Below are 19,499 nucleotides of genomic sequence, written 5' to 3'. Positions count from 1 at the left end.
TGTTTCCCTCAGCAGATATGGACGCTATACACATCTGAACCATAGAACGGAAACAGTACGTTTCCAGACATAGGTTCCTATTCAAAATATTACGCACTAACACCCCTGTACAAGTCCTAGAAGTTTGTCACTGGCCCGCGCGGGATTAGCCGAGCGGTCTAACGCGCTGCAGTCATGGACTGGTGCGGCTGGTCCCGGCGGAGGTTCGAGTCCTCTCTCGGGCATGGGTGTGTGTGTTTGTCCTTAGGATAATTTAGATTAAGTAGTGTGTAAGCTTAGGGTTCAAAATGGTTCAAATGGCTCTGAGCACTATGGGACTCAACTTCTGAGGTCATTAGTCCCCTAGAACTTAGAACTAGTTAAACCTAACTAACCTAAGGACATCACAAACATCCATGCCCGAGGCAGGATTCGAACCTGCGACCGTAGCGGTCTTGCGGTTCCAGACTGCAGCGCCTTTAACCGCACGGCCACTTCCGCCGGCTAAGCTTAGGGAATGATGACCTTAGCAGTTAAGTCCCATAACATTTCACACACAAATGGTTCAAATGGCTCTGAGCACTATGGGACTTAATATCTATGGTCATCAGTCCCCTAGAACTTAGAACTACTTAAACCTAACTAACCTAAGGACATCACACAGCACCCAGTCATCACGAGGCAGAGAAAATCCCTGACCACATTTCACACACATTTGAACATTTTTTTGTCACTGGAATTTCCGAACACCTTGTATTTTTGTCTTATCAGTTGATGTCTTTAAGGTGCTAAATTAAGGTGTGAAGGCTGTGGACGTAGGTTTTTCTGTCTCCAGTGTACCGAAGTGTGTCTATAGTATTAAAAGGTCGTAGAGGTTCTTAGTAGAACATAGAGACAAAATTTCTTCCCGCACCAGGGTTCGAACTGAATACCTCCGTCTCGAACACCACTAGAAAGAAGAACGAAGATTGGATTTAATGTCCTTTCGACATCGAGGTCATTAGAGACGGAATACGGCTCCGATTGTGTCAAGAACGGGGAAGAAAATTGGCCGTGCCGTTCCAAAGGAACCATCCCGGCATTTCCCTGAAGCGATTTAGGAAAATGACGGAAAATCCAAACCTGGCTGGCCGTACGCGGGATTGAACCGTCGTACTTCCGAATGTGAAAGGATTCACTTCAGCTTACGTCCTTGCTGCACGGATGTTTGTACACAAACATCTGGAAAAAAGGAGGAGATGCGGCGGTGTTTGGCGTCGTCACGGCAGAGAGGCAGGGCCGCGAGGCACAGCGAGTCTATGACGTCACGTGTTTATTCGCGGCGCTGCGCGCCACCGGTGCGCCGAGTCTGTGGCGCTGGAGCTAATCAGCACGCAGGAGCCGAAGCGATAAGCATGTGCCGTGTGGTGTGCGCCGTGTGCCGGGCAGGCAGTGTAGCATGTGCTTTCGCGGGACCCACAACGCGGCTGCTGTCGCCGTCGCAGCAAGCGTCCTCGGGCTGGTGAGTGTTGGCGCCAAACTGCAGGGCCCGCTCTGTCTGCGGCAGGTGTTCGCTATCCCCCGAGCGCGAAACCTACGGAACTGTCGGTCAATGGGACCCAGTATTCGCAGGACCTCAGTACCCGACGTGTATATTTATCAAAAGAACGAAAGCACCTACATTGCCTAGGAATCCACCATCCAACCGATCACCCGACCGGTCGACCGACAAATTGGACGTATGTAGACGTTTTGATCGACCGACCGACCGACTGAGGAACGTTCCTTGTCGGTATTCGGTTTGTCGGGCGGGGAGGACCACCCGACTGCCAGACCCCCCCCCCCCCCCCCCCCATTCCAACCAACAAACTGGCCGTGTGTAGCGCTGTCGTGCCAACCGCCCGACAAAAGTTCGTCTTTTGTCACTGCGCGTGGCATTAAATGTTCTAATACACATGACAGTGTGCGGGGAAGAACAAACTTTAAAGACAAAGTTTGCGGAGAAATTTAAAGACTGTATAATATTTGTGGGACACGTAGCACGAAGAGTACAGTAATACAGATGCAAGAAATGAAGCAGTTTTTAATTTTTTTAACATATCCGTCATGTCACATAGAGAGAATAAAATTCTGTAGACCTTCTGTATTTTTGTTTCTAGGTTCATTTCCGATACTTATTAGACACGAAATCTAAAAACCGAAATTCAGCGGACATTAATTCTTAAGATACACTTGCTTCATTGTTATAAGTGTTTAAAAAGTCCAGTCTATATCCAAGACCTCTGCCAAGAAAAGCAAAGTGTGTGATTTTTTTTTTTTTTTTTTTTGCATAGGTCTAACAGTTGCTAAATGCTATTGTCGTTGTATTTGTTACATGATGCGCGCCACCACCACATGTAGTCTTTCTTCTTTGAATTAAAATGAGTTCCTTAAAGTTACAGGTCATCTTTTATGACACATACATAAATTAATTCATAAAAATGGCTCTGAGCACTATGGGACTTAACTCCTGAGGTCATCAGTCCCCTAGAACTTAGAACTACTTAAACCTAACTAACCTATGGACATCACACACACCCATGCCCGAGGCAGGATTCGAACCTGCGACCGTAGTGGTCGCGCGGTTCCAGACTGAAGCGCCTAGAACCGCTAGGCCACCAGCGGCTGGCAATTAATTCATAACGTTTACATGAACTTCTTTTATTTTATTTACTCTTTTTTGCCATGATGTGTTTCCTCAGTCAATTGTAAATCACGCTGAAGTTTCAGGAATTATTTTAGTTAATAATTGTGGTCTACAATAGCACTGAATCTGATGTCTTAACTTCTGTCAGTGCCTAGAAGTCGTGATGTAGCTAAGAGCCTCACATCACAGCTTACACCCTTTCTCATGGCTGTATCCTTTTTCGTTAACAATGGTTTTATGACGTTTAGCATCTCCGAAATGCATGACTCATCCATTCTTAGATAATTACGAAAATCATTGGATTTCAGCTGCCTAAGCAACAGAAAGTGGGTGAATTTCCTCTCGTTAACTTGCAAAAACCTTCCTCTCGGCATTTTTTGGCCTTATTAACTCTAAAATGGCCAAGGCAAATCCCTACTTTTGTTTCTGTGCAAAACCACGCGTGACCACATACAACTTGAGCACATCTCTCTGCCAAAAGAAGACATATTGTCAACGGATAAGTGATAAATTATCTTCTTTTAAGTTCTTGCGGCGATAATCACAAAAGATTTAAAAATTCATTTTCCCACTAGACCAGCCAGTGGCGACCATCAGACTGTCTAATCGCGCGTGCCTAAAGCGTCGATTTAATGTTTCAGTAGAGCTCTCAGTATAATTATCCTCAACATAATTATAAACGTAAGTGCCAGGAGGGATTCTTAATCAGTCAGCAAGAGTGCCTTCTACACGTAACATTTGTCTTGTGCATTGTCGAAAATGCGTAACCCAGGTCATTATGGATATTATGACGCACCAGTTATCTACATATGTAACTGATTTAAAAACACAACCAGTTTCGGGAAGAAATGATTCCATTATCAAAATCGTAAAAGTATAGTGTGTCTATCAATTACCAATAATCATTTTAAAAAATCGTAACTTGGAAACTATTAGAGATAGAACATGGTGGTTTGCTTCCTCTTATGACAGAATTCCAGTGGATGCCACACGCTTCGCTCGTAGAACATCAAGGAGGTATTAGCACTGCAGTATCGATTGATCTGACTGCTTCATTGACTAGTGTACGAAGGGTACAAACGCCATGGACTGGTGTTGCGTGCACGTGGTTCTTCATTTAACTCCACAAAAAGAAGTCTAGTGGATCGGATGAACGCAGGGGCCATGCCATGGGACCATCACGACCAGTCAGTCCACTGTATGAACTGTTGATGTAGCTTTCTGTAGTTCGCGTGAGGCACGACGAACTGACCTCTGCGCGCTACACTGAAATGCAGCTTGCGCTCTGTCAAAAAGTGCTTGAGACGCAGCGAGATATCCGTTTCGAGATTATCTCCCCCTGGCAAATGATATATAGGGGCCCTGCAGCGAACTTGTGACGTCACACAAGTTGGCTTGTCCGCCACAGTTCGCGAACGCTCGGTTCCGTCCAAGGCCGACGGGAAATCAATTTTTTGCCATGTTAACAGAATCTTCCGTCGGTTCTTGATAGAACAACATTATAATAAATGAAAAGCAGCCGTTTGCTTTTGTTCTACAATATTACTTTTATTTTTGTTAAACGGTTTTCGGCTTAAAAGGCCATCATCAGACATTTACTGAAGATTGTTACCAAAGAAGTTACAATGTTTGCAAATAACAATGGAAGAGAAGTAACACGTCTACACTGAAGCAGAAACATACAGTAAGTAACATCTTTGACAGAGTGGTGGTAATGCATTGAAAAAGTGAAAAGTTGAACAAAAAATAAATCAAAATGGAGTAGACAGGAAAAACTTTAACACAAAATAGGAACAGCATGACTACATAACAGGTTCTATTAATAAACAAAACTAATAAAATAAAATTAGTACTTGATAAGGCTACATCAGGTGGTATAAAAGATGGAGGGTGATACACAAACCAATTAAAAGAAGAAACAATTATCAATGTAGCTACAGGATACATAAGGAACTTATGCAATATCAATAAGATACACGGAAATAAATAAATGCAGGAAAATGGAGTTGTCTGAGGGAACATACAGTAAATGAAATCTTTGAGAGTGTGGTGGTACTGCATTTTAACATTAATATTATATTCAAAACAGTGGCTATGTAACAGTTTGCATTAAATAAATGAACAAAGTAAAATATGAACAGTTTTTGATGAGACAATTACAAGAGGTGGTAAACATGGGCAGTAATACAAGCACCAGTTAAAAGAAAGCCTTTACTATTGAAACTGCAATCTATATGGAATACATAGACAACTTCTATAAAATAATAGAACTCAATGGATACAGGAAAATGGCAACATGTAGGAACAGATAGTGCGAGAAGTAATGAACAACAGATGATTATATAAAGTTTAGGAGAGGGGAAGTGTTGAGCTGTGTCTGGTCATTTAGGATTAGATCTAGACTGTGAGCAGGATGTATATTAATTTCCAGGGCTTCCAGCAGGTTGAGTTTATGGCCTTTGTTTTCTAAGTGAAGTGCATGGGGCACTGGCTGGTAGTTGTGACCCTCACTCAGAACACACTTTCATTGTTGTTTATAAACATTGTAACTTCTTTGGTAACAATACTCAGTAAATGTCTGAAGATGGCCTTGTAAGCTGAAAACCGATTAACAAAAATAAAAGTAATATTGTAGAACATAATCAATTTTTATTGAAAAGGTACCCATATCGAGAGCTAGCGTACACGTAAACACGCAGTCAAGAATTATTAAACTACTCTGAAATAGGTACTCGCTTCCCACCAGAGACGGCTGCTGGCACTCGTTAAGACTTGCAGTGTCACGTGATGTGACGTAATTGACGCGGCCTGTATTTCTCATGGGCCGCGTGATCTCCCAAACTGACGTTAGTTATTGTGCAGTACCGTTGTCTAAGATCTCGAGTATGCAAACATTGCACCTTTTCCTAGCCTGTCGCCATTTTTATGTACTCCTCATGAAATCTGTAACGAAAGACAAAGGAAAAAGTAACTCTGAGAACTGTGATCTATTACAGCATCCCACTATTCTCTATCTCCAATAGTATCCAAGTTATAATGTCTTGAAATCACAGCGCGACTTTATGGACACCCTAATTATGCCATTATCTGTAGTCCAAAATAGGAAAGCAGCAAATACACGGTGTGGCTCTGAGCACTATGGGACTTAACTTCAGAAGTCATCAGTCCCCTAGAACTTAGAACTACTTAAACCTAACTAACCTAAGGACATCACACGCATCCATGCCCGAGGCAGGAATCGAACCTGCGACCGTAGTGGTCTCGCGGTTCCAGACTGTAGCGCCTAGAACCGCTCGACCACCCCGGCCGGCAAAATACGGTGTCAAACATGTAAGACTCTCCATTATATGTACTGTATAACGTCCGTAATTACTGGTGGCGCTAACCAGTGTCACAGAGTTCTGTTTACTAATAAAGTTAACTGCCAATGACCTGCCTTTCGGAGGCTTTGATTCATCATCGAGTAATACTTCTACCTTCTAGTTCAGCTCCATTGAGTTTGACAAAGTAAAGATGTTGATAATTATGTAGTTGGTATGTATCTACGTTCATATTTTCCTCGGAATAAAGCGCTTGTACTTCACGTTCATTCACTGTTTACATGAAATATAGCTTCATCGTTCATCTGGATACTAATCCTTCCTTGTAAGGGTCCCACAATGCTGAAAAATATTTTATAATCGATTGAATCTTTATATTCTGACAATAAGGAACCTAGGCACTGTCTCATTGTAAGATATCTACTGTAAACCAATCTGCTGAATGTCATTACTGAAATGATAACAGGAATAGGTGTTCTCTGCCTCTCCTCACTGCTGGTTTAAGAGTCCATAGGAACTGGCATTGCTGGCCACCCAGAGCGTCATGACGAGCACTGCAGTGATGTTATCAGGATCTGGTTTATACTGCACTCAGTTGTCATAAATATCATGCATTGGCATGTCTGACGGTTGCAATATTAACCTTATGCACCCGAAGATACTTAATTCTTTCTTTTAAATTATCGGTTAAGGGCAGAATTCGGCATTAACACGCCTTTGTAAATGAATCATCGCTGAATCAGCCTGAAATAATTGCGGGAAGCTACGGAATATTTGAATCCCTTTCTCGCGTTATTATTGTTGTTATTATTGTTATTATTATTATTTTTTGATTGTTGCCGACTTACGTGGTGGACCTTAATAAAAATGATATTTCATTTAATTTTGATTTTACGATTAAATGCTTTCCTGAAGTTCTCCTGTTTAACAATATTAATCTCAAATTATTTGTTACGTTAATGAATGTTAGACACGCAGAATCTTAAAACATGAGCATACAAGCTGAACAATGTAATAAACTTTTCATATTAATTTCCTCGGCTAGTCAGTTCACCTTAAAGCAAGAAATCTTTAGTTATTAATTAAAATTGCTGCCCACACACGCGCGAGAGTATTTTTCTTACCTCCGTTAACCATTGTATTGTAGTCAGAGTCCTGGCTCTGGGTCTCGGCTATGGTACTGAAAATAAGAATCTTAAAGCTACGTATTTTCTGCAACGTCGGGCGGCTGTGGAGAAAAATTAATATTATGCTAATAGCGGGCGAGTTTTTCGCTTCCGCTAATTTTTCATAAGTTAATATCGCCACGTAATGGCGTCGTTGGCTGCATCGGCCGCTGCGATTGTTGAACTGTAAATTACTTGAATGCAGGTTAATTCAAGGAAGGCGGACATGAAATCGGGATCACCTCTTACAAATTAAAAGTGCACAATAATATTAAATCAGTATATTATATGCTTAACTCATAAAAATATGCTTACCTTTGCCAGCACTCGCAAGATGTCCGTCTGTACACACTCAAGACAAAAATGGAAGTGGACTAAAAAAATTAACAAAAGAGCGTATCTTGTCTCTTTAGATCATTTTGTCATAAATTATTTCTTTGCATTGCATTTCTTTGCATTTCTAGACAGAGAAATTATTATTTTACGGCTACATGATAAAAATATATTATTCAATTTTTGAATGTCTCTTCTTTATAAATATTGTTTTTTAAGTCTTTTCGTAATATAGCACTGGGGACGCTATACCTTCCTTTCCAAAAGAGGTTCAATGCCGACGAGACCATTTGTTGGGAGGGGATATGTAATTTCTGTGAGCAGAGTAACTGTGGTACAGTTTGAGTATGAGATCGCAATGTCGTAAGCCGCTTAACGACCACGTTCATGCGAGTCAACACGTGTGAGAGTTACAATGTATATGTGGCAGTTGTCAGCCATAAGGCAGCAATGATCTCTAGTCCGACGTGTTGGGGGTGTCTTAGCTACATCTGGAGCTAAGCCTGGCACAGGTACACGGCGCATTGGAGACATGAACTTTTGCCATAGTCTGTGGCTTCAAGGTAACGATGGACATGCTTCTCTGGTGAACAAAGAGTGTGTACTCCTAGCCATGATCATACACTTTGCACTTCGCATAAAATTCAGACTGTATACCAGTTGTGTCAGTCACACACGTTCAGAATGTAAACAAATGCTCTTGGAGGCAGGTGGTGTGTACGGTATTCTTCCAGCCATACTGTGGGTCTCCTGTTCCACTTGTAAGAAAGAGGTAGATAAGATGCAAGCGATAGATGGTTTCAAAAACCAGCAGCATTGCTGGGGTAGGGTGGTGAGTTGAAATGGTAGCTGGTTTACTGTTTCTGATGTTCCATTCGAGAACACACGTAAGTGTCTCACCTCAGGCCTGAGTGTCCTTATATTTCATTGACCCTTCATCCCACCAAATGAAATATTTATCAGTAAGTTCCGTCGCTATTGTGTGTCCCCCTTTCTTCCCATTCTGAGAACAGCAAACTTAACGACATGTATTCCTTCTCAAAACATTCGTCAGTTGAGCTTAGCTTGCCAATATCCACCAAATCTGCAACCTCCATGTTCTGTTGTAGATATTCTCAGGTTGCTTCAGTCATAGCTGTGAGCTGCCTATTGAAAATTACTTTTGCACACCTGCCAGCCCAAAAGCTGCGGTTCCTTTCGGATCCAAATTACGCCAATGGCACCTCTGCTTTTGCGAGGTAATTTCTGTGCTCTACTTTGAGTTCAGCTCCTACAGACACATGACATTGTGTTATCCTCCTGAAGGCTGTTAGTTACATTCAACAAATTCCAAGACAAGCCATTCGACTTAACAATCGAAACCCTCCTATGGCTTCTAGATGGTGATGACTGGTCAGATAACCTAATAGTTGTAGTCACTGCAAACAACAGAGCCTAGCTAGAAGAGAAAGTCAGTAGAATACTACAAACAATTGCACAATAGTGTCACAACGACAAACACAGGATAGCCAAAAACGAAAAAATACCCATTACTGAAAGGATCACTTCAGTTAAAATAGAGGACACGAGCATCAACCCCCCGCCCCCAAGGGGGGTCACGGTTCTTTCGTCAGTTCGTGCATGGCGCACATGGGGTTCCAAGCTCTTGCTGCCTATTCTTCGTTCCCGGACTGCAGTTTCCTTCCCCATCTCCCGTCTTTGCTACTTCCCCTCCGGTCCCGCCTTCCCCTCTGTCTCGGTGTTCTTATTTATGTTGAACGGGCTATCTACCTGGTTTCCTCTATTCCTTGCGGTTTTGTTCCCCCTGCCGTTTCTTATTCACCCTTCCTTTTCAACGTTTCTGGGCCCCTTTGGGGTTTGACCTCCATTTCGAAATTTTCTCTCTGTCGTCTGATCCATTTGGGGCAGAACTCCCTCTCTAACGTCTAAGGCATGGATATCCCTCCTCTTTTCTCTCGCTCTTCCTTCCCTGCTATAGGCTCCTCCACCCTACTAGGTCACCAGCATCTACAACCAGTGAGAGTGGTGGGGCTGTTATCTGCCCATTTGGCTAAGCCTCCTGACAACACAGGGATCACACTACTGTACCTTAAGCTGTTCCCTCCGCATGTATGCCTAAGAGTGGTCGATTGTCATTCTGGAGCATCAGAAGGCCTGACAATGGCTGCCATGACAGACGGCCATTGCTGTGGCTGGCTGGAGCCCATGGGGTGAGCCCCTGATCAGATTGAGTGGTATCATGAAAGATGCTTTGCTCATAAAGCATATCCAGGTCCAAAAATTTGGCCATTCTCGTATGGCCATCTCTTCGAGTGGTAACAGATCATTGAATGCTGCTTCTTATGATCTTGTTGCCTTCCCTTCCCTGTTACACCCTGGGGGAGGGCCAGGTTCGCCAGCTTTGGGTGAATACTTTCCCATACCTGGTCTGTACTAGTATGTGACAGGGATCACCGCCACAAATTATTTGTTTTGGAAAATGTCAAAGACAAATTTGGCGAGGCGAAGTCTCTGAGTAAGATGTGGTCAACTTCTTCTGTCACCAAATCTGTACTCTTCGAGCATGTGATCATCTTTTTCGATTTCCCAGTATCCATTACACCTCACCCAGTCTTTGAATATGGTCCAGGGAGGTGTTTTTCATAGGGAACGATGAGTCGTTCATTTTATTCAGCATTTGCAGAAAGGTCGTAAGGGCAATCGCATTGATACCGCCGACTATCAAGGGATATACCCTACCAGAGAAGGTCAATGTGATGTGAAGCCGTACATTCCGCCACTCATGAGGTGCTTTGGTGCTTGCCTTTTGGACACATATCTTCCTGATGTACAGAGGATCCTTTATATGGTGACTGTAGACACCTGCTCCATGAGGGGAGACCCTGTGTTCCACCATACTTGTGTGTATAAGAAGATCCAAGAGTATAAGCCCCTGAATTGTTTATCTCAGGCTTGTTTATCTGAGGCTTGTCAGAAATTTGAGATACTTCATTCTGTATCGATGATTTCTACTTTTCCGCCTGTTACATCCTTTCCCCCTCCTTCCTCTTTATTATCCCAGTACCATGCTCTGCTCCCCCCCCCCCCCCCCACTGGCAGTCCCTCGCCCTCCCCTGCAGGTGACGCTTAAGAAGTGCCTCCCTTCAGTGATGGGTCTACCTCCTAGAACCCCTCCCCCTGGCGTCTCTCAGGCCCCAGGCCTGCTACATCATTTGGCCATGGGACACAGTCTGTGTAGCCCAAGGTCGCGCACTCTTTTTCGTTTCTGGATCTTATAGAAGCCTTCTCTGTGCCCTACCCTTTCATCTATGAAAAAAAAAAAGAAACATAAGCCCCAGGACAAGGCCAACCTGGTGCCCCAGAGATGCCTTCTCCCCTCTCGCAACCTGTCTGAAATCTTATTTATGGACGTCATCCATTGTTGTTGGTGAAGGATGGTGACCTGGAAGTGTCATTGGCTCCAATCCATTTGCCCCCCCCCCCTTCTGTATAGCCATTTCGTGATTAGTCAATGTGACTGTAATAGATACTAACGTGAACTCCCAGAGTTGCAATCCCTTATTGCTTTTTACTCAGCAGCTTATTTTAATGACGCTCACTCACCAATCCTTCGTGGGTTCTGTGCTTTGTATTGGAACTGGTCGGCCCTTTGAGGGCTTCCAGTAGCGTCTGTACATTTATCCGTAGGGATATTGTTAGCACATGGATCCCACTTCACATCCCATTAGAAGCGGTGGGCATTCGGGTCCTCTTGGAGTCTCCATTGCAGTTTGCAATCTGTATCTCCCTCCTGACAAGCTACCTATATCTGCTGCCCTAACTTCTCCCTTCAGCAACTCTCTCCTCCCTTCCTCCTCCTTAGAGATTTTAGTGGCCATCACCCTCTGTGGGACAGTGCTTTTTCATCTAGTTGGGGTCTCCTCATTGACCAGTTTCTTGCAGACCACGAATTGTGCCTTCTTAATGATGGTTCCCCTACTCATTTTAGAGTGACATACGGCATATTTTCTGTCATTGATCTTTCGGCCTATTCCCCTCGCCTTCTTCCTTCCTTACACCGTTCGCCAATCGTTGACCTCTGCAACAGTGACCACTTCCCATTGATTCTCTCATTCCCTTCCCACCTCCTACAGAGCAGGTTGCCCTGCTGGGACTTCCATCATGCTGATTGACCTCTATATACCTCCCACCTTCCTTTGTCAGGTTGCGTTGATGAATTCGTCCCTGATCTGTCCAATAAGATAATCTGCACAGCCTGCATCGCCATTTCCCACTTGATGGGCTCTCTTCACAGTCGGCCAGTTCTGTTGTGGCCATTGCTACTACTATCCATTATTATTGTGACACCTTACAACATCTTAAGCTGCACACATGCACCGCAGGTCTTGTTACCCATAAACATCTCCATGCTAAAGCCCATTACTTAAGAAAACAGAGCAAATGGGTGTGTTGGGACTGCTTCGTCTGCTTTCTAGGTCTCTTTGTCACCTGTGCACACTACACTCCGCACCCTCCAGGGTTGTTGATGGCAGTCTCTCATTCCGGGCCTTGCCCTTCCAGGAGTCCTTTGTACAGATTCATCAGCTCTCATGGAACATCTCGCAACCCATTTTGCGACAGCATCAAAGTCAGACTCTTAATCAGCTGCGTTCCTCCTCCATAAAAATAGTGGGCTGAAGTTGTGCTCTTAGGTTTTACCCCTTGTCAGGTGGAATCCTACAATGAATCTTTTACTGAATGGGAGCTTCTTCTGGCTCTCTCTTCTTCCCAAAATTCAGCTCCTGGCCCTGATTCCATCTATAACAAATGTTATCACTATCTCCTAGAGGTGCTTTTGGCTCCAAGGAATTTTCCCTTCTCAATGGAGGGACAGTATTTTGGTTCTGTCCTTGCGCCTGCGAAGGTTCTGTCATCTTTTAATATTTTTTGTGGAATCTAAAATTTAAAAACCTCTCTCACACCGGCCTGATTTAGCTTCACTGATCAGGATAGTAAAAACATGCGTATGTTAAGGGAATATTCATTCACAAAGCAGGCTTATCACATTCACACAGTTCAATACTGTTCTATCCTGATTAAATTGAGCTTAACTTAAATTCCATAAGACAGTGAAGCAATTTCGAAGTCTCGGTGCGACGAAAATTGTCAGTCGATCTCCTGGAAACATTTGTAATAATTATTAACTTTCGGTGATCACATAGGGATGACCGGAGATCTGCTGGTAAGACCGTGTTAGCCTATTTATTTGAAGTAACTGGATATCTTGAGCATACAAAACGGCAGGTTCGTCCAGTGTAAATCAGACGTTCCCCACTGATCCCGTGCAACACAGCGTAGTAAGCAGACACTGTCAATAAGGGTCTAGTGCAGCAGGGGATACAACCCGTCGGCTTTGAACAATGACGTCATTCCTTAGTCATAGATCGTAATGTCTTCACTTCGAGGCATAGATAATAAAGCAGTTCTGTGTTCTAATAAGCACTATCATTAAAATAATTGAATGTTAATCTAAAAGCGATCGTTTGATATTCGGTGCATCATTAAATGTGTGATTTAAGTAACTTAACTGTTTGTTTTTTATTCGTCCGGTACTTAATATTTGTCGTAATGATATTGAGGTAATGTGGATTGTGTTTTTTGGCTTTTTTTTTAAAAAAAATCTCACGAGATAGAATAAACTGATCCTACTTTCTTCAGCAATCAATAAAAAAAACTAAACTAAAACATAACAGCTTTTGCTGTTATCTTTCCATTTCGTTTTTTTACTGATTGCGTAATAAAGTAGGATCAGTTTATTCTATCTCGTGAGATTTTTTTTAAAAAAGCCAAAAAACACTATTGCTTAATAAAGTAGGATCAGTTTATTCTATCTCGTGAGATTTTTTTTTAAAAAGTCAAAAAACACTTATTACGTACTCAAGGGAGCTAGAACATTAAGAACAATCGCTTCTCGGCTTTTGACAAGATATTGCTTAATAAAGTAGGATCAGTTTATTCTATCTCGTGAGATTTTTTTTTAAAGTCAAAAAACACTTATGCTTTTGACAAGATCAATGTTTATCTCTCTCGCATTCCTTTGTTTCTCAACATTCTCCTCAGCTCTTTCATCTCTGTAATACATGCTCTCTGCCGACTTGTGACGTCATTGTTCAAAGCCGACGGGTTGTATCCCCTGCTGCACTAGTCCCGTCAATAATAATCAGTTAAATAATACGCGAACACACTTACTTTAGTTCAGTTCATGTATTAAATTCCTTCTCATACAGAATCTCATCAAGATGGCGATTAGCTCAACAATACATACATATACATCCTCCTCCTTTCACGACTAATCGGCAAGAAGTCCTTCATTCTTTTCCTAAGAGAAAACATAGATAGCAGAGAAGCTATTCCATGGAGTAAATGGACGCTCCAAGGAATAATTGGGCTTGAAACTACTTTGCATTGATAATCGGTAAGATAAGAAGAGATATTTCGAGATATGTACTGAGTTATATAATTTATAAAATTTCTGAAAATATCGCGGAGAGACCGCTGCGAGAGACATTACAGTCTCATGATAGTTACTGGCCTGTCAACCTGACCAATGTCATCTGCAAGTTACTAGAACGAATGGTGGCTTGTCGGCTCATTTAGGACCCTGAATCTAAGGACCTTTTATCTTCTTACCAGTGCGCCTTTTGGGAGGCACAGTCTCTGATCGGTCATCTGCTTTGACTGTAGACTGCAGTTGAGGAGGCCTTTCCCCAACACCGCCATCTTTTGCAGTTTTGTCCATTGTAAGACCTATAACACATCTTAGTGCCATCACATCCTCTTTTATACTCCATGTGTGGGGTCAATGGGCTCCTCTCCCGATATTTTTATTCGCCAGTTTCTGCCAAACTGGTCGTTCAGAGTCCAGGTTGGCACTGTTCTCAGCTCTCTGGGGACCCAGGAGAATGACGCTCCACAGGGCTCTGTATCAAGTGTCCTTTTTCGAATCACTGTTTATGGGCTTGAAGTAGCTGCTGGAGAGTTGATCATCACTGCTGTGTATGTGGATGCTTTCTGTATTTGGGTTAGCTCCCAGTCAGTGGCCTCTGTGACACGACAGTTCCAGGCTACCATCTGGCCTCATACGTTTTTCAATTCTCTGCTCTTAAGCCGAGGCTGGTCCATTTGTGTCACTGTACTACAGTCCATCCTGATCCAGAGCTCTACCTCAATGACCAACACCTGACTGTGCTCCAACAGTTTCGTTTCTTGGGTCTTCTGTTTGACAACAAATTTACTTGGCTATCCCACATCTGTCATCTGAAGGTTGGTTCTATTCATAAACTGAATTTTCTTCGCTTTCTTGCCCACACTTCTAGGGGTGCGGATCGTTCAATCCTTCTCCACCTTCACTGGGCGTTAGTTCTGTCTTGTCTGGACTATGGTTGTCAAGGTTACGGATTAGTTGCCCCTTCCACATTGCTCCTCTTGAATCCAGTTCACCATCATGGTATCGATTTAGCCCCTGGTGCCTTTCGCACTAGCCCTGTTGGTAGTCTTCTGGTTGATTCTGGGATCCCTCCCCTTTCTATTCAGCGGTCATAGCTCATGGTTTTCCATGTTATCATTATCCGCTCTTCCCGTGCTCACCCCCTCCTATTCTTTTCGCTGCTTCAGGCCACCACCAGACCGCTGCTCGCCCTTGGGTGAGTTTACCATTTGGACTCCGCCTTGCTTCTCTCCACCATGACTTCCATCTCCCCCCTTTGTCCTCTTCCCCATGTTCTTTTCCGACTATCCATCCTGAATTAGTTCCTTGGCCCTGTATTCAGATAGATCTCTTGCGGGATCCAAAAGCCTCCATCACTCCAATGGTGTTCCGTTGTTTGTTCCGAACACTCCTAGGGAAGTTTCAGGATGCCTCTTTCTTTTACACTGATGGCTCTAAATTCATCTTCTGTTGGCATGAAACACCATCTGTTGCCTGCCACGTGTGCGGTGTTTACTGTGGAATTGATGGCCATCTGTTACATTAAACGGTCTTCACTCGATAGAGTTTTGTACAGACTCAGTGAGTGACCTGGCTATTGCACCGTTTTTATTTCTGCCACCCCTTGGTCTTCGCTGCCCACGACCTTCTCGATGATCATGGTGATGCTGCTTGTTCAATTGATTTCCTTTGGCTTCCTGGTCACATAGTTACCCCAAATAATGAACTTGCTGATCATCTGGCAAGGGGGGCAGGGGGTTGGATACCTACCCCTCCTCTCCTCTGGGAGCGGACTTGTGGCTTTACATCAAATCCCTTTTTGCTCAACTGTGAGCCAACTCTTGCGAGGCTACTCCCCTGTCTAACAAACTTCACGAAATCAAGGTGACTCCCGCCATGTGTCATTCTTCCCTCTGCCTCTCTTGGCGGGATACTACGCTCCTCTGCCACCTAGGTTGACCCATGGTTTGTACAACGCAATAAGCAACCCCCCCCCCCCCCCCCCCATGTCGCACCTCTTTGCAGTTGCATGGCTCTGATTACTGTGATTCACATTTTGCTGGACTGCCCTCACCGTTTGGCCCTTTGCACTAAATATGCCCTCCCACCCTCCCTCTCTTGTGTGTTAGCAGACCAATCTCGTGTGGTTACCTCTGTCTTAGGTTTTCTTCGTGAATGTGGTATAAGTCCTTGAACTTTCATCTGGAATTTGAGTCCCTCAGTTAGCGTAGGCGTTGGTTATGGAGGCCTTGACGTTGCCCCTACACCAGCCAGGTTCTCCCCGCCCTTTCCCTACATTTTGTCTGGTCTGTCACGCTGTTTTGTTTCCCCTTTTCTAGTGACTTCTTCCCCTGGCGTTATCCCTACTGTATCGTGATAATGGTATGGTGTGGGTGTAGGGATGCTTCGGTGGAGGTGCTGGCTCCCCACTGTGCATAGCGTTTTTTGGCACCCCTGCTCTACCCGTTCCCACCCACTCATCCCCCTCCTGTTCTTTCCTCTTCCTGTTGCCCTGGCGTCCCTTTAGCCTCGTTTGTACGTTATCCCTTCCCCTTGAGTAGAGTGTGCTATTTGTGTTGTTCCTCCATTGATTTCTGTTGTCCTAGATCATGGGACTGATGACCTCACTATTTTATACCCTTCCCCAAATCAGCCAACCAACCAGTCTTCAGAATCGCTATTACAGTGCTGTAGTTGAAAAAGACAAAAAAAAGAGAGAAAACTGGAGTCAACTCAAGCTATCCATGAATATGTGCATTGTATTCTGTCAGTCCAAAAAACTTTCGAGACTGGATCAATAAAAAATATAGAATAGTTAAAATGGTGGTTTTAACGCATATGATGTTCTACATAATCTACCCACTTGAGTGTAACACTTTCGAACACCACTGTGGATCTGTCAGAAAAGTCGTTCTTTGGTATGTTGGTCAACTCGCGCGTCGCATTTTCTTGAATGTCATGTCCTCAAAGAGTTGACTCTTCGTGTGAATTTCTGCTCTTTGTCGTTTGGTGGTGGGTTCGTATTTATAACATCAGCGTTGCTTTTGTTCGGTACTCAAGGTGTACGGGACAAACTTTGAACACACTTTTCTCATCTTGTGTGTTGTGTGTACTGTGCATTGAACTGGGGACCTAGAATCGACAGAGGGGCATCGTCCCGCCGTAGCCTAGTTCACAACCCCACACCCAGGGTGGTTTTGCGGTTCGGCCCCAGTGGACTCCCCCCGGGAACGTCTCATACCAGACGAGTGTAACCCCAAATGTTTGTGTGACAGAGTAATTATGGTGTACGATTACGTGGAGAAAGTGTTTGCGCAGCAATCGGCGACATAGTGTAACTGAGGCGGAATAAGGAGAACCAGCCCGCAGTCGCCGAGGCAGATGTAAAACCGCCTTAAAAACCATCCACAGGCTGGCTAGCACACCGGAACTCGACACTAATGCGCCAGGCGGATTCGTGCGCGCGGCTAACCGGGCGGGCTTTCTCATCTTAAAAAAAAATAACCAGTCTTGAACACTTGATTTAGAGATGTTTCTCCACTGCGATCTGTGAGACAACAATGTTGACAGACTACGGCCTCATGTCCACTACTTAACACTGCCTGCTCTCATGTGACAGATCCAATGCTGATTTGTTGTTTATAGTTGTTATTTCAAGCTGCAACCGTTACTTCGAGCTGCAACCGCATTATTATGGTCATAAGTCATGAATGAAATTAGCCTCTGTTTGTCCTCATGCTCAGTAAAGGAGGAATAGTGTTGATCAGTCAGTGATTTCCACATGCTACGCGGTTTTCATATTGTTCTTAGATAATGAACTTAACATGTCTCGTTGGATATTTCTGAGCCGTGGCGCGAGATTTTTCGGTTAAGCTTTTGGTAAAAAAAAAAAAAAAAAAAAAAAAAAAACAACTATTGCTGTGTTTGGTCGATTGGTGGATCTTCCGTGGTGGTCACCATAGAGTATAAAATATCTGTGGAGTAAGCATAAATTACACCGCACGTTCTCAACTTTAAACCGGACTGGTCACGTGATTTTTGGACGGCATCTGCTTGTCTACAACTTGTAGTAATAGCAAAGCTTCAATGTTACACGTATTCGGCTTGTTTTATAGGTTTCTCCCCGTTTGAGGGTCAGGGATTTTCTCTGCCTCGAGATGACTGGGTGTTGTGTGTCTTTCATCATCATTTCATCATCATTGACTCGCAAGTCGCCGAAGTGGCGTCAGCTAAAAAGGTCTTGCACTTTCGGCAGCCGAACACCCCGCATGGGGTCTCCCGGCCAACAATGGCGTACGATCATCATTTCTTAGTAACAGCTATGTTGCCGTATTGTTATTGCTACGGATGTAAAGAGAAGTATGTGAAAAGAGTGCCAGCTACTTTTCATAGGTACGTACAGCAAATGAATAATTTTAAACATCATATTGATATGGGGCACTTTATATGTTGAAAAAAGACAAGTGCTAGATAGATTTGGAAGTGTGTTTGAGTAAATTGCCAGTCAGCGTATACATACTGATGCGATGTTCATATGTTGATAAAATTCATACATAATTCTGATTAACTGCAGGTTCTCAAACCTTTGCGTGTGTCTGAGACCTTTGCGTGTGTCTAAGTATTTCTGCATGAGACAGTTTCCTATACAGTGCCATTGTGACGTAGTTAAATAGGGCAGCTCTGACAATATTAATCAGCGCGATAGAGAAGGTAAAAAATTATTGTTATATGTCACTTCTTTTATTATTCCAAAATTCGATCACTGATCTTGTATTTTCTATTTTTTGTGCATAATGTTTGGTTTTACTTTTCTGTTGAGATGGCGAAAGATTGTTGTAGATGTTTTAGATGTCTGTGAAGATGAGAAGGGTAAACAAAGAAAAATTGAAAATAATAATGGACGAGTAGGTGGTACAAATCGCTTACCGTGTTTACTGCAACAATATCATAGTCCCAAATCTGTTGTTTTTTCGTGAGTCTTCGGCGCCGTCTACAGTGTCATTGCAACGTGATTAATTAGAACAGAGATTCGACAATGCAATACAAAAGGTAAACATATATTGTTAGCTGTCAAGTGTTATCCCGTTATCGAAAAAACATAAATAAAGTGGAGTCTGAGCTATGATACCGTGGCAAAAAAGCACAATACCATTGCTTTTCACATCTTTAAACCAACTTTATTTGTTGGTATCAAATTGTTAAGATGTCTGTAAAACGTATAAACAAATATACAAAGTTCTATCGTACTTCTGAAGGTGATGTATCTACAGCAGCCAAGTAATAACACTCCAAATGCGTAAGCGCGGTACGGGCTAAAATGTGCCATCCTAAAACCACTTGAGATGCAGGATACGTTGGGGACAGAATTCTCGTTCTGCGCATCCGAAAGCTCACTCCATAGATATTTATACTCTTTGCTTGACACCAGGTGCGCGCGGAAGGTGAGGCATCAAAGCATGTATGCGATAGTGCTCTAGAGCGGTAGCTGGTGGCAGGGCTTTGGTCTGTGTGCAGTGTGAGCGTTGTGTTCTCGGCATGAACGTTCAGATGTTTTTCGAGTTTGGTTTAGT

General features: G+C 43.4%; 1 protein-coding gene across 1 annotated transcript in view; it reads left to right on the top strand.

Annotated features, from left to right (window-relative positions):
- The first annotated feature begins 1,366 nt into the window (after window positions 1-1,366).
- LOC126260056 (uncharacterized) overlaps window positions 1,367-19,499 on the top strand; it is a 389,315-nt gene continuing 371,182 nt past the window's right edge. The window contains exon 1 of the mRNA XM_049957248.1: window positions 1,367-1,480. Coding sequence (XP_049813205.1) covers window positions 1,418-1,480 — 63 coding nt within the window. The 5' untranslated portion in view covers window positions 1,367-1,417. The remainder of the gene's footprint in view (window positions 1,481-19,499) is intronic.

Source organism: Schistocerca nitens, chromosome 5, assembly GCF_023898315.1.
Source record: "Schistocerca nitens isolate TAMUIC-IGC-003100 chromosome 5, iqSchNite1.1, whole genome shotgun sequence".
NCBI lineage: Eukaryota > Metazoa > Arthropoda > Insecta > Orthoptera > Acrididae > Schistocerca > Schistocerca nitens.
The sequence above is the reverse complement of the archived record's forward strand: the minus strand, read 5'-3'. Positions and strand labels throughout refer to the sequence as shown.